Source organism: Drosophila teissieri, chromosome 3R (assembly GCF_016746235.2).
Source record: "Drosophila teissieri strain GT53w chromosome 3R, Prin_Dtei_1.1, whole genome shotgun sequence".
In the NCBI taxonomy this organism is placed as follows: domain Eukaryota; kingdom Metazoa; phylum Arthropoda; class Insecta; order Diptera; family Drosophilidae; genus Drosophila; species Drosophila teissieri.
The window spans coordinates 25,671,353-25,686,177 of NC_053032.1; the positions used below are offsets into that span (position 1 = coordinate 25,671,353).

The following is a 14,825-nucleotide window of genomic DNA, read 5'->3' on the forward strand; positions in this document are numbered from 1 at the left end:
ATTTATTAATGTTGAATACATACATATATGTATCTAATATATATATTGTAATTTTATATTTAATTTCTCACATCCAAGTTATCAAGTTGTCACTCTAAAATCGATTCACACTTCAAACATTTTGACTCCTCTTCGCCCCCGTGCGTCGTTAAATCCAAAAATATAACCTAAAGTCAAAATAATTAAAAAAGATATACCAATGCGCCGAATGGGAAATGCAAATCAAGTGGGCCCAAATGGATGCCAGATGGGGAAATGGTTGTGCTGTATAAGGTAAATATTAAGTATGAGTAGTCACTGTTTTGCCCTGATTTATTCAGCTGCCTTCCAAATGCACTTCTTTTTTATTTCAAAACCTCTAAAATGTAACTGGGCTTTCACCTGCAATTAAATACGATATTCAGTGACGAGTGCACGCCATATGTCCGCACTCTAATTACCCTCATTACGCCTAATTTGGCAATTCGAGGGGACCTAGGAACCAGTTTCACTCAGTGGGCCAGCCGGAAGAGAAGCTATCGCCACTTGGCTGTCATCGTCATTATGAGATATGCATCAGCATCCGTGTATCGGTGTTTCGGTGTTTCGGTGTATCGGTGCTTTGTGCAGTTCAATGTCGGATACAAAATGCAGAGTTCAGATTGCCACCCAGATTTTGGCTTTCAGCTCTTTATTAATGGTCTTGTGCAGTTGCTTTCATGCGTCAAATTCAATAAGCATGCGAGTGAGACTCAGACTTGGACTCAGACTCAAAGGCGCAGACGCAGACTGACAGCCAGCAAGTGGCAACTGGTCTTTGAAGGTTTTTGGCGTTTAAGTGTTATGGTCAAGGCTGTCGCACAGCATCCGCTGTGTGTCCAGTTCGTTGGTTCATTGATTTCCAATCAGCCCGAGTTCACCTCGTCAGCATTTGGTTGCGTTTTTTCCACCATCAGCGTTCTCTAAGTGTTACGCATTAATTGAGTTTTAATGTACGCAGGCGATTGCGCATGAGAATTGCCACAAAAAGCTATAAATACGACAAAAACGACCGAAAATTACTAAATTAAGAGCAAAATAAGACAAAAAGAAGGAAGAATTTTTTGTGTGAGTCGCCACCTAACGATCAGGCCTATTCTTGCAGAAATACCGAATCCAATCATTTTCATGCAAATTATGGTATCTTGTCAAGTTCAAAAACATTAAAACCGCATAATGCCGACCACTGTTTTTATTTATTTTCGTTTTGTTGTTGCCAATGTAAAGATGCTTTGAATAAAAAGCTCTAATCGAATGAGTCGTTAAATGAACAGCATTAGTAGTATCTATAAACCAATGCTCCGGGGCATCGACGCGAGTTCGTGTCCGAAGTCTTTTGTTTCCGCCAGGCGACATTGACTTTGAAATGCTTTGTATTGGAAACAAAAGTGAAAATTCGGATGGAAAATTTACGGAAATCGTCGCTTAACAATAAACTGATTTATTAAATAGTGAGTTTTGTCGCCTATTTGGAAATAGAGTTGAACATAAAACGCGGCATTTACAATTAATATGAATTTAAAGAAACAAAAGAAAAAGATTAAATTAAACAAGCTAGTGCTAAGTTATCAATTAAATAATTGTATTTATAGCTGTACCGCAATACTTTGATATCTCCTTTATTTACTAAAGCGTGGATTACTAATGACTGTTTTTTAATATCAAAACATGAACACAATAACATTACCACCGTAAAAAAACTATTAAAGTGGTCTAACATCAAATTTAATGGCGAGTATTATATGTAGTTGATTATTCATAAAACATTAAACGGCACTTGTGACTATAGTTTTTTTACTTTATCACTGAATTAGGAAGTATTTTGTTTTACGGAACATGGTATTTAAGACTATGAAAAGGTGGGTTTGTCTGTCTTCCGATTGATTACTTTGTTATCTGCTTGGACACGCCTTGAAATCAGTTCAATCGCGCGGCTGGTTGGCTTGTTAACGTAACACGCGCTGCGTAGAATCTTCCTCGAATTGCCAAAAATATTTAGCAATTTAAATAAGCTTCGTCACATAGAGCACCTCCAAAATGAGATTCGGGCACGCGTCGGGCATGCCAACATTTTTCGGCGGGGGCGACCTTCGCAATGGCGGAAGCTCGATCGGAATCGAATTGGGCATCGGCCGGCTCGGAATCCAAAGATTGAAGACGACACCAATCTGTGAATGAATCGATGGAATCACAGAGTTCGGTAAAACGCGGTAAAGTGCACATTGGATTCTTAACTGCGTGGGCTGAGTGGGTGTGTCGCATCAAACAATTAACGAATAAACCGCAGTTGGCTGCATTATTCCCCAACTTTGTTGTCTTTTTCATCTGATTGAGCCATAAAGCAATGGTGGCAAATGTCAGACATGCATTTGGGCCCGTAGTCGGTGCGTCTGTGGACCCCAGTAGACTTCTGTTCAGCTCCACACTGTGGGTTAGTTCGCTCGGCGTAATGCAGTGTGCGGTGCCAAAGTGCCTGAAAACTGTGACTTTCCGACTGAATGAGGGAATGACGCGGCTGAAATCCATCAAGTGGCCACTGGAAGCTTTGGTCCGGAGGCATTTTGGGGCCATTTAATTGCACAATCATTTTTGCACACTTTACACACACACACACAACTCCCCCTGCAATGGCATAGGCAAAGGCATATGGGCCAGTCGATGATAAATGCAGTCAGTTTAACTATTTGGTGTCTGTTATGATTTGCTCCACTGCCAGCTGCAGTATGTGCGCGTATTTTCTCATAAATAGTTGCAAATCGCATATAGAGTCAGTCGGTGGTTCATTACGTTAATTATCGACTTCGCATTACGGTCGGCATACATTGAATACATTACCCGATGGGTAATTAGCTGGGGAGATCCTAGAACTGGCCCTTAAGCACATGCAACGACCGCCAGTCAGCTGGAGCTGGATTCTGGCCGAAACAAAGTGCTGCTGCCTGCTCATGTTCACCTGTTGCGCTCATCGGCCAAACGATAGCCATACGATCTTGGCCGAGTGCGACCACGACTGTGGCTGCGACTGTGACTGCGACGGCGAATCTTGGCCGAAAGCGAGGCGGTCGTATTCGTATCCGTGATACGAACGCTACAAGACCGCTTGTAGGGCTGGGATATCGCTTAGTCTGCTGTCGGCGCCTCAACTGCCAAGTATTCGCTGGGTACTCGTGGAGCTGGAGATCTCGAGATCAGCCGCCTCGTGTTCTGTGTGTTCTGATCGACAACGCCGCGTATGCGTGATATTGCCTCGAAGGATAACAGAAAGTGCTTTTAGTGTTTGTCCTTCGCTGGATCCGCTTGTTTGTGTGTTCGTTTGTGCCGTGTGCCGTGTCGTGCCGCAAATAAATCACAGACTTCCATTCAATATTTCTTGGCTGCCCCCCACAAATTTATTCAACAGAAAGGCAAGTGTTTAAGAACTATAGAAGAAATACAATCGAAATGAATGTGTGTTCAGATTTTATGCTAAGTTATGCGCACACGATGGCAACCTGTTAAAGATTTGAGACATTTTTTTATTTTGGGGTCATTGCGAAACGACACCCAAGCCCAAAGACCCGGGCATGGACGAATTCGAAAGAAAAATACAAACTAAATATTGTATAAATAAATAACATGGCTGAGAGCAGCGAACAAAAAAAAAAACCAAAAAAAGAGGAGGCTTACAAAACCAGCTGCGTTGCCCGCAGATGAAGATGGCCAACAAGTCGGTTCGAGTGGGCCAAGTCAATCACATAGCTAATGTGGCTCATATGTAAATCGCACGGCGATTGATCAATTTTAAGCGTTACTGTAATCCCTCGCATCTGGACCTGATACAAGATGCCACTACCCGTTGCACTACTACTGTTTTGTGCACAGCGCGAAAAAATGATGCTTAGTTAACAAACTTTGATTTTAATAGTTATTTTTGGGACAGAAAAATGTATGTGTTCAACTGATCCTATGGGGTTCCTTGGGTTATATATTTAAAGAAATCACTCCTTAATATTCATTGTTTGATTTTATTGTTTAGTTATTAATAAGATTGTGCAAATGTAACTAATACATATTCTTAGTGAGTTTTAAAGTATTTCCACTTAAATTGTTCGTGTGCATCTGGCACCCAATTTCAGTCAGCATTATATCATCTCCGAGCTCTCTGATTTAGCCCTGAATTTCGCGTTACACTTTCGACTCAATGGGAACAACTGGACAAGTTTGCGATATAAATAACAATCAGAAGAAGTGCTAAATGAGGCGATACACATCGACGGAAATCGAAACCAACTTGGCCATTGCGTTTATACTTCGTCCGAAGTTGCGATGTGATAAGAACATGACAAGTTTATTGGGCTCGTCAGACTGTTGATCTTTTATTTCGAAATGCGACCATACGCAGTTCATTCATGAAAGATTTTAATGTGAATATCACGCTTCGTGCGATCATACAGTTGCCAGCAGTTTTTCACCAATATAATTTGGTTGGAATTGCCCTTGGAAAGAGGCGGCGATGGTGACGTTCACGCATGCGCACAATTTGTTTATTTATGATTTTATTGTTGTTTTCTTGGCGTCAACACCCGGACAGCGGACAGATAGTTAGTCAGGCGGGGAGCGAAATTACCATGGTATCTTGGGATCGGGGTCCACAAAGGTTTCTGCTGCACATCCGTTCGCACGTTGCCGTCTTTCTGGTTGACTCCGCCCTGTGCTTGTGTATGCTTTTGCTTATGCGACTCTTCGGTGACATTTGTCGCCCTGGCAAATTACATTTTAATATTTTGAATCCAATTGGGGTCACATGCGCTGGCAGTCACACCTACAATAAAACAAAAATCGACCAAATTTCCATTTGGTTTTGGGATTTCTTCATCTTCCCTCGGCCGAGTGCGTTTCCAAGTGGCTTGTATGCCCAACAAGGCGGCACGGGGTAGTTTTGGCCAGAAAAGCTGATAATAATGGCAAGGTAAACAATTCGCCAGGCAGAACAAGGCGATGGTGATGGCAATGCTGGCAACGATGACAATGATGATGTAGGTGATGACAATGGCAAATATTGGAGGTCAGGAGTCGCACAGAATGCATGTGCTATTGCTCATAAGAATGACTGGGTCAATCTGGGCACCCTTGAGCTGGACTAAATGATTCTTGCGAACGCAAGTGCAATGACATTAATATTGATGGAAAAACAGTAGGCAGTGTAATGATCATTGAGTGGAGAAACACTTGACGACTGCTTATGAAAAGCTGTTAATTGCCGCTGCACTTTTGTACTTTTCCCAGACTCCCCAACCTAATTGATCATAATTAAAAGAAGGGCCCGTCACACACACAGCCAGTGATCGATGCGATTTGATTTGTGGCAATCGCAATTAGTGACTATTTTTCTACTTGTAATTTATTCTGTTGCTGTTGCCAAACGAAAGACTCTGGCAACGAACTTTGACTTGTTTTTCGTGTGCATTGCATTGGGAAATATTTACAGGTAATTGCATATTTATAAGGACAAATTGCCAATATTTAAATAATCCAATAACAGAAGAAAGCATATGGAATAATTTACATTCGTGCCGCCTTCGTCAATGGACGAGGGTGTAGAGCTGCCGATCTAATCGATTCGCTGCCGTATAACCCACACATCATACCTCGATCGATCTAGACATATTGCCAATGAGTTGACTCAATTAGCACTTACAAATGTCTGTAGTAATGGAAACTTTGTCGAGTCCAGTTAATTGGCGACAGGAATGCCGGGAGTCTGTTTAACTGGCATTCCTTCTGGAAGTTTTCATTTCATTTCATTTCATTTCAGGCCGTCACGCGGAAGTCCAGTAATGTGGTTATAGCTTAAATCGACTAATTTATGCGCCTGCAGCAGCTCGCACTAGCCACTAGTTCAAGGTCAGAGCACAAACTAAGGCTAATGCAAAATAGCTAAGCCAATAAAAATTCAAATCAGCGAACGAAAAGAGACTGAGACCACAGATAATACGCCTCCAGTGTTTATGATGCCTATGCTGCCTACTATGCACACACATACGAGTATACCATACATACGAGTATGTGTTTGGCTAGCCACGCCCAAAAGATCCGCATCCGCACTGGGAGCGAATCTCAAGCTGCTCTCCAATGCAAGAGCTCGGATACCAAAACTCCGCTTTTTTGTTTCCTCAAAACGTGCGACCTTCGCAGAGACTTTTAATGCGTTGCCGTTGCCGATGTCGATGCCATTGCCTTAGGTCCATTCAATCGATGGATCAGAGGCTGCCGCTCCGTCTTCGAATTCAATATTTTGTCTTCTCTTTTGTTGGACTACACTTGACAAAAAACGAAACCTGCATTATGTTTCCAATTTATGGTAGCCATCAACCAAATCATCCATAAAAAGCCAAACACTAGGATGGGTAGGAAGAAACTCTTATAATATTCATATTTTATTGCTATGCAGTATATGAAACTCAGTCTTTGCTAATAGCATAGCACTATGATACATTTTTTTTGAGTGCTCCCCTTCCTTTTCACCCATGAGTGCCGTCCTCAACATTCCAAGCCATTTTGTTCGCCGCTCAGACCTTCCCATGCGTCCGCTTATCAGCCTAGAGTTTGTCCAGTCCCCAAAAGTCTGTAAATAGAATAAAGCCCGACTTTTGAGTCCCCAGCATAATGAGCCGCGCATTGCGTATACGCCCCGTGTGCTTGGCTCACCAAAAATGGTGGCCAGCTTGGCGACAGAACGAAACGTGCGAATCTTTTGCACGGCGCGTGTCTAGAATTTATCGGCCGACTTCTAAACGCGCTGATTATCGCATAATAATAAACTGGAATGTGACGTCAGGGCAGCGGGCCAAGCGGGTGATACTTCAATACATATAATATTTATTTACTTTGCCATTATTCGGCTATATTTAATATTTACTCTGTCGTTGCCACGCACTCTCGTTCACTGTCAATCGCTAATTGGCATGCAAACGGCCGTCAGCATTGTAGGAAAGTGACTAGGATTTGCGCAATGTTTTGGCTTAAAATTATGCAAAACCAGAGCAGATCTCATGGTCAATCCGACCAGAGTTTTCCATTGGTCCATCGATTAATTGTCTTATTATTCGGCATTTTTGGCCGTTGAAAGGCGGTGAAATGTTCTATACTATATATGCAAAATAACGCTGACTTTTGGTTATTTGGCCATTAAGTCCAAACTGATTTGCATTTGAACATCGGACGATTCTGAAAATCAATAGGCAAACAAATATGCCATTTTTTACAGCGATTCCAATGACGAGATTAGTCTACGCTGATCTCTGAGACCGGAAGGTTCTCGCTGGGCGGGGGAAACACAGTGGCCTCCTGATACAAAAACTGGAATTCTCCACATATTATCTAACTATTTATGACTGTTAAGTGGCCATAAAAGAGCTTCGCAGAAATCAAAAACCAAGTCCAAGTTCAACACTCGACCACCGAATAAATCAGAATTAAATTTCATTGCCGGCTGCGGCAAACCGGTAGAACATTTTGATTTGATTATACAATATTTATTATTTTCATTTATTATTTTATTTGAGTTTAGCCGGTGAAATTCGAGTGTGCATTGCATTAACAGGTTAGTGGAGCAGCCATAAAAACATAAAAACAAACACGGAATAATGTTTATAATATTATCTACGCTGGCTGTCGAATAAAACAAGTTTGGAATTAGCATAGAGATCTGCAAGATTGAGTAATGCTAAGACGCTGAAAGCTTGGTTTCCTGTATTCAATAAATCAATTGTTATTCTGATATAGGATAGGATAGAGTTTGGGAATTGTAGAATTTGTAGATTGTAAGTTGGCTTGCGGATTTCTTGCGCAATATCTTCACACCCTCGAAAACACCATTGGCTGGCTGGATTTGGTCGATTGAAAGTGCCGGCCTTGCAAAAGCACTCGGCAAAGGCACTCGAAATAATGCAAATAAGTCAGACGAAATTCTCGTTAGTCAATATCTCAATATCCAGCCGAATGAATGCATTTTTGGCGCTCAGCTCCGCCAATCTGCCAATCCGACAATCCGACAATCTGCCAATCCGCCAAGAGCGATGACTGTACAGAAATCGCTGGGTAATTCGATGATGGCGTTCACTTGGAGTGCGAACCTGAGTCGCAGATGGCAGGTGCTCAAATAATTAATATAGCCCGGGCCAAATGATGATTCCAGTGGCCAAGTGGGTTAGACAAAAGCCAAACTGGGCCAGCCATTTGCCCAAGTCGCAGTGCGTCAAGAAGCCATTGATGTTGGCCACCATTATGGGTAGTTAATGACCGAGATCAGCGGGCATTGAAACCGCCTAGTCAGCATTGCTAAAGGATTGTGATTTTGCGATAATCACAACCATCAACGGTTGCAGAAACTGCAACTGCACCGAAAACTGGTTTCGGTGGAAACAATGCCCATAAAATTCCTTCTCGTGTCCTTGCCTCCCGGTTTGTTGACTAAGTCTTCAATAAAAATAGCCAGGAACGAAGACAAAGAAAAGAGCTTCTTACAACGTGTAAAAATAAGTCTGGCTCAGATATCCTCTTCATCATTTATACTTTACGCTTTAAGACTCAACATTGATTTGTGCTGCCTCGATGGTCTAGCAAGCCAATAATCAGTGGCAACCGGTTGCCCCATCTTCAAGCCATAAAATTAATGATGCATGAACCTGACAGTTTGTCCTTGGACTATCCTGCTTCCTGGGTTTTTCCAAAAGGCCGCAACGAAAACTAGTCAGCCGGAGCTGGGGGAATCTGCCGGCTAATTTGGCCAAGTTAACGCAGCCATAGCCATCACATCGAAACCAGTTCTGTTCACGTAAGCCACAATGTGTCCCTTGTTTTTGGCCGGCTTCCAGTCGTTGACTGCTTTCGGCCACTTAACAATATATGTAATTCATAACTGTGGCAAAAAGAATTAAATGCACACCGTGTAAGTGCTGATGCGACCGTTTTTGGGTCTAAGCGGTCGAATGAGCCCGCGATAAATTACATTTTAAACTGTTTGCCTGGCGGCTTTTTCCGCAACTTTAACAGAATTCGCCGGGTTATTGGCACTCGCAAATTTGCAACGCTATGCCTGATTTACACAATTCTACTAATATGACATTTCGCACCCGCAATGTATCGGTGATCATGCATATATCGGTGACTATCTTTTTATATATGTTTGTTGCTATATATACATATACTCCGCTGATCTGGCGAAGCGTAGGCGCGGTTTCGCCTTGGACAGCATTACTTTAAGTTTGTGTGCCCGGTTGATTAACAGGAAATGCTCACGGCGCGTAAATCAAACACAGATCGAATGCGTTTTGCTTCTACCTTCCACCTCCTACCTTCTACCTTCTACGCCGCCAGATCCATGGTCGTAGAAGGTGCTAATCCATGGGGCAGTGCACAACCCAACTAATCTATCGATTACCCCACTCTTCCAGCTGCCAATATGTCGGTCAGACTGAACGAGACGACGACCATTGTCGACCGGATGGTCAACTTCTTCGTGGAGCACGAGGATCTGCGCACCAAGGTGGGTATTCTCTGATCTAATTGTCTAATCAGTTAAATAAATAAACAAAACTGCTTTTACTGCCATTGCAATGCTTTACTTTTTGTTAAACTCTGCTAAATTCTGTCTTACTCAAGCTACTTTTTGGATTTCATATGCTGTGTAGAACATGAAATCAGCACAGAGACTTAAGATTCTTGGGCTTAAACGAAATTTACATAAGCGGTTCTTGTTCTTAACTAACTTGTTTGCTAAATTTGTCTTAAAATTGACACATTGAAATCCTCTCAATCTTATTGAATTCTATATGTTTTGATGGCATTTAAAAATAGATAATCAGAAAGCCAAACATTCCCTGGCAAGTGATAGCGCCTCGTACTTTTTAGTGGAATTACTAATGAATTGTTTTTCTTCTAGCAATGGTTCCTGTCGAATGCCCCCGGCCCGCTGTTCATGATCCTGGGAGCCTACCTGTACTTCTGCCTGTACGCAGGACCTCGTTACATGCGCGATCGCAAGCCCTTCGAGCTGAAGAACACGCTCCTGGTCTACAATGCCGTCCAGGTGCTCCTCAGCTGGGTGCTCTTCTACGAGGGATACAAGGGCGGCTGGGGTGGCCACTACAACTTCAAGTGCCAGCCCGTGACCTACGAATCGGATCCCATTTCCATGAGGGTATGGTATTCTAGCATCTATGGGTGTTCATATCTCTTAAATATGTGTTAAATACCACTTCTAGATGGCTCGTGCCGTGTGGCTGTACTACATTGCCAAGATCACGGAGCTGCTGGACACCGTGTTCTTTGTGCTGCGCAAGAAACAGCGCCAGATCTCGTTCCTGCACTTGTACCACCACACCCTGATGCCCGTGTGCGCCTTCATTGGAGTCAAGTACTTTGCCGGTGGCCATGGAACCCTGCTGGGATTCATCAACTCCTTCATCCACATCATCATGTACGCCTACTACCTGCTCTCCGCGATGGGACCCAAGGTGCAGAAGTACCTCTGGTGGAAGAAGTACATCACCATCCTGCAGATTGTAAGTGTTCCTTATCATAATGTAAACTTGGATTTGGTTTGATGTTTTGCTGTTTGCTGTAGGTCCAATTCCTGATCATCTTCGTGCACACGCTGCAGATCCAGTTCCAGCCCAACTGCAACTTCCCCAAGTCCATTGCCGCACTCCTGACCTTCAATGCTGGACTCTTCACCTACATGTTCAGCGCCTTCTACGTGGCCAACTACAAGAAGGAGGCGGCTGCCCAGGCCAAGCTGGCGGCGAAAAAGGAGTAGGCAGCGACGTTAGTTGGCGCTACCTTAAGCTATGCACACTTATTTTTATGCCCCTTTCCCCATATCCCTGAGTCCCCAAATTCCAAATCCCAGCCCAGATTCCCACGCTCCCATCCCAAGCCACCTCCCTCCCATATCCTCCCCCTAGGTATACATAGGTCAAGATGGATATTATACAACCTGTAGTCGCGTAAGCTTGTTTCGTAGTATTTTGTTAGTTCGAGGAAAGCGGCCCCATTTGTAGTACTTGTTTGGATCAGTCGCCACTGCAGAGTGCTGGAGATCGTTGCACCTTCTGTATTGGGATAGTGTAGTAGTACCAAATATTATAGTTTAGTGATTAGACTTTATCCTATGGACTGTGAAAGTCGAAGACATGTTATGGCAGCCGAATGGCGAGCAAAAATCGTTGCACTTTGAACTTTTGCCTGTCGACACCACCGCGCTGAACTGTCCCCCACTCTATGATGAAATTTAATTTTGTATATTTTATTTGCAAACAATAAACAAACGATTCGTATGTAAGTGCTGATTGTCTTTATTTATGAATGATAACTGCTACAGATCTGTGGATTATCAGGGTGTTGATTGTATGAAGGTCTTTGGATAGTTAAACAAATATTCTTGATTTATGATTTTTCTACATACGCCTTACCTGACAAGACTACCCAAAAGTATAGTATGAAAAGTTAACCATAAGTACAATCTCTCATACAATCTATCTGAAAAATAATATTCTGTGTTTGACTTCAGTCTTATTCTGCTTGATGTTGGAAAAACAACATCCCCAGTTCACTTGATAAGAAACTTTCTCAAGCTAAAATAACAATGGAATCAGAAATTGAGACTCTGCTCTCAAGAAATGCGGTTCCTATTATAGATTTAGGAAACTGCATTGAGGACGTGGCCAAAAACCTGAGAAAGGCTTTATCAGAAAAGGGGTATGCTCTGTTAATAAACCACGGAATATCGAATGAGAAGGTATATAATCAATCGAATCTTTGGCCATCAAGAACTGAATCCAAAATGACTTAGATCCAAACAGCTTGGAAGTATTTCGATGGCTTTGTCGAGCTGCCAGCTGAGGTTAAATTGGCAAATGAAAGAAGCAAAGCTCCAGATGCCGAAAATCATGGCTACGTGAGTCCGGGAATGGAGCGATTTGATGGCAGGACACCGGAGCTGCGCCATGCCTACAATATATGCAAACTGCAGGATACATTTCTACCCGAGCAGCAGCTACCAGGATTTACCAGTCACATCAATGCATTAGTAAGTGACTTCAATGATTTGGGTAGGTTCCTTCTGCAGGCACTGGCCATTTCCGTGGGTGCTCCACCTTCGTTCTTCACGGACAAACACTCGTATATGCTGTCCGATGATGGCTTTAACCTGACCACCCTGCGATTGCTGTACTACCCACCCGTGGAAGATCAGGATCATGGAAGTGGCATCCGCTGTGGCGCCCATGCCGACTACTGCACCTTCACTCTGTTGGCCCAGGATTCGGAGGGTGGACTGGAGGTCAAGCTGCGGGGCAGTGAGAGGTGGCAGCGGGTGGGTCATCTGCCAGGAGCACTCTTCATAAACTGCGGCGAAACCATGGCTATCTGGACAGATCAGCTCTATCACGCCTTGGTATGGCTACAAGTTTGACCTAGAACGGCTTACACTTTATTTCATTTCATTCAACAGCAACATAGAGTGGTTCCCGATCAGGATGATACTCGCCATCGGGGCAGGCACTCCATTGCCTACTTCTGTCATCCTGATAACTCCGCACTGATTGATGCAAGAGAGTTGGATATTACAACTAAACAGTCGATTAATGGGTAAGTAAGTATCAATAGCTTAACTTCATTTTATTGATCGTTTCCTTTAGGACACATAACGCATATGATATAGCTATGGCTCTGGCAAAAGGCGCCTATGCACATAATTATTCTTAAGTACTTAGTATTCCTGTTCTGAAAGTAGATATAACTAACTTACTCGAAAACCTGTAATAAGTTGTAGGAATGGGTTTCTGTATTACTTTTTCTTTTCAACTATTTTTTGCTTACCCCCAAGAGTATGTTATATAAATAGTTGGTTATATGCTATGCATGTACCGCTTAGACAATAATAATAATAATGCGAATGTCGGAGTTTGTTTGGGTCAGTCTGCCGGAGTAGCTGGTCGTGTTCACATCGTCTCCTCGGAGGTCTGAGTTTTCAGATAATTTCCAGAAGCAATCTATTTGTATTTGATTTACCTACGCGGGGCTTATTTACCAAGCATGATAAACAGCAAGATAAGAGAGGACAAGTTGGAAACGCTTGTCTCGCGAAGTGCTGTGCCGATCATCGATCTCGCCCATTGTGGTAAGTTTCCCAGTCCCCACCCTACTCATATATTTAACTAAATTAAATTAAAAACACGACGCTACCTAAAAGAATAACAATACATACCAGCATATGTAGAAATGGGTTTGTGTTGGCTGCCACGATCCCTAAAAAGTAACAACTTGATTAAAACCTTTTTAAGGGGTGCCCTGATAAGCCAAAAGAATAATATTTAACACTTTATGAAATATAAAAAAAAAGGTTCATGAAGTAGCTTATATTCTTTTGTAGTAATTACTCACCATTTCTAGGCAAGTCCCTCGTCCATCGGGTTGGTCAGCAACTCCACAAGGCTTTCACCGAAAAGGGAATCGCGTTCCTCGTTAACCATGGCATAGCAGAAGACAAGGTAAGAGAATATTATTCCATGCACTTTTATTAATTTCTTAATCCGCAGATCAAAGCGGTTTGGGATCAATTTGACAACTTCTTGGATCTGCCAGCAGAGATTCAGGATCGTCACAGGCGAAAGGATGGTGTTAACTATGGCTACGTTAGTCCCGGAATGGAGCGATTCGATGGAAGTACTCCGGAGCTGCGTCACGCCTACAACGTGTGCAAGCTGGATGAGCAGAATATTCCAAGGGAAGCACTCCCAGAATTCGCCGAAGACATTACCACACTGTGCACGGACTTGAAGGCCATGTCTCTGTTTATAATGAAGGCCATGGAGGTGGCCCTGGAGATACCGCCATGCTTCTTCATCGACAAGCACTCCCAGATGCTGGAGGGCGATGACCTGAACATGAGCACCCTCCGGATGCTCTACTATCCGGCGATTGTGGATGACGAGCCGGGTCAGAGCGAGGGTGCCATTCGCTGTGGTGCCCATGTGGACTATGGCACCTTCACGCTGCTCGCCCAGGACTCCGAAGGTGGCTTGGAGGTGCAACTACCCGGCAGCGAAAAGTGGGAGCGGGTGGGTCATCTACCTGGCGCCATACTTATTAACGGCGGGGAACTCCTGTCCATCTGGACCAAGCAGCGTTACCACGCCCTGGTAGGTTATTCCCCCAAACTGGAACTTTCCGATGATGGCCTTATCTCATGTCTATTCTTTTCTAGCCTCATCGCGTCGTCATACCTGAACAAGAACTTATAAGAACCCGCGGCAGACACTCCATTGCGTATTTCTGCCATCCCAACAACTCCATCTTGATATCTCCCAACGATCTGCTGGGTGAGGGGGAAGCAAAGAGTGAGGACAAGTAGGTATTCTAATATTTATTTTTAATTATTATATTACATGGTTGTTTTTTGTAACCCCAAGAGTATACAGCGCCTATGAACTGATACAGAAAAAGTTTAATGACACCTACGGTCAGCGATCTCAATAACTCAACGAATCTGGGGCAAAAGTTGATTACAGCTCTAGCCATGTGCAAATCATTAGCATTCTTAACCCAATGTAACTTTTTTCAAAAGCAACAATGAATTGTAATTGTTTGCATTTAATAAATTATGACTTTTACAATTGCAAGTAATGTTTACATTTCACAAAATTCGGACATAAAATGGTACATTGAAATGAAATTGCAATGCAGTTAATAATATACCCATTATTATGATACTTTCTACGGAGTAGTTCTGAATTTTCTAACAATTAATCTTTAAATAGTGTGTA

General features: G+C 43.0%; 3 protein-coding genes across 4 annotated transcripts; all 3 read left to right on the forward strand.

Annotated features, from left to right (window-relative positions):
* Positions 1 to 3,121: 3,121 nt before the first annotated feature.
* LOC122620458 (elongation of very long chain fatty acids protein AAEL008004) lies at positions 3,122 to 11,341 on the forward strand. 2 transcript variants are annotated; one of them, XM_043797931.1, is made up of 5 exons: positions 3,122 to 3,422; positions 9,453 to 9,544; positions 9,941 to 10,198; positions 10,263 to 10,562; positions 10,625 to 11,341. In XM_043797931.1, the coding sequence occupies exons 2-5, from the start codon at positions 9,461 to 9,463 to the stop codon at positions 10,814 to 10,816; spliced, it is 834 nt and encodes a 277-aa protein (XP_043653866.1). In that variant the 5' UTR covers positions 3,122 to 3,422; positions 9,453 to 9,460; the 3' UTR covers positions 10,817 to 11,341. The 2 variants fall into 2 exon arrangements, with proteins under 2 accessions (XP_043653866.1, XP_043653867.1); XM_043797932.1 differs by lacking the exon at positions 3,122 to 3,422 and adding an exon at positions 7,580 to 7,600.
* Positions 11,342 to 11,629: 288 nt separating this feature from the next.
* On the forward strand, positions 11,630 to 12,765 carry LOC122621676 (2-oxoglutarate-dependent dioxygenase htyE). The gene is made up of 4 exons (XM_043799625.1): positions 11,630 to 11,797; positions 11,852 to 12,454; positions 12,512 to 12,636; positions 12,699 to 12,765. The coding sequence occupies exons 1-4, from the start codon at positions 11,645 to 11,647 to the stop codon at positions 12,763 to 12,765; spliced, it is 948 nt and encodes a 315-aa protein (XP_043655560.1). The 5' UTR covers positions 11,630 to 11,644.
* Positions 12,766 to 12,988: 223 nt separating this feature from the next.
* On the forward strand, positions 12,989 to 14,681 carry LOC122621026 (UPF0676 protein C1494.01). The gene is made up of 5 exons (XM_043798751.1): positions 12,989 to 13,180; positions 13,453 to 13,550; positions 13,599 to 14,201; positions 14,267 to 14,409; positions 14,472 to 14,681. Exons 1-5 carry the CDS (start codon positions 13,096 to 13,098, stop codon positions 14,536 to 14,538), a joined length of 996 nt encoding a protein of 331 aa, XP_043654686.1. The 5' UTR covers positions 12,989 to 13,095; the 3' UTR covers positions 14,539 to 14,681.
* Positions 14,682 to 14,825: the final 144 nt, after the last annotated feature.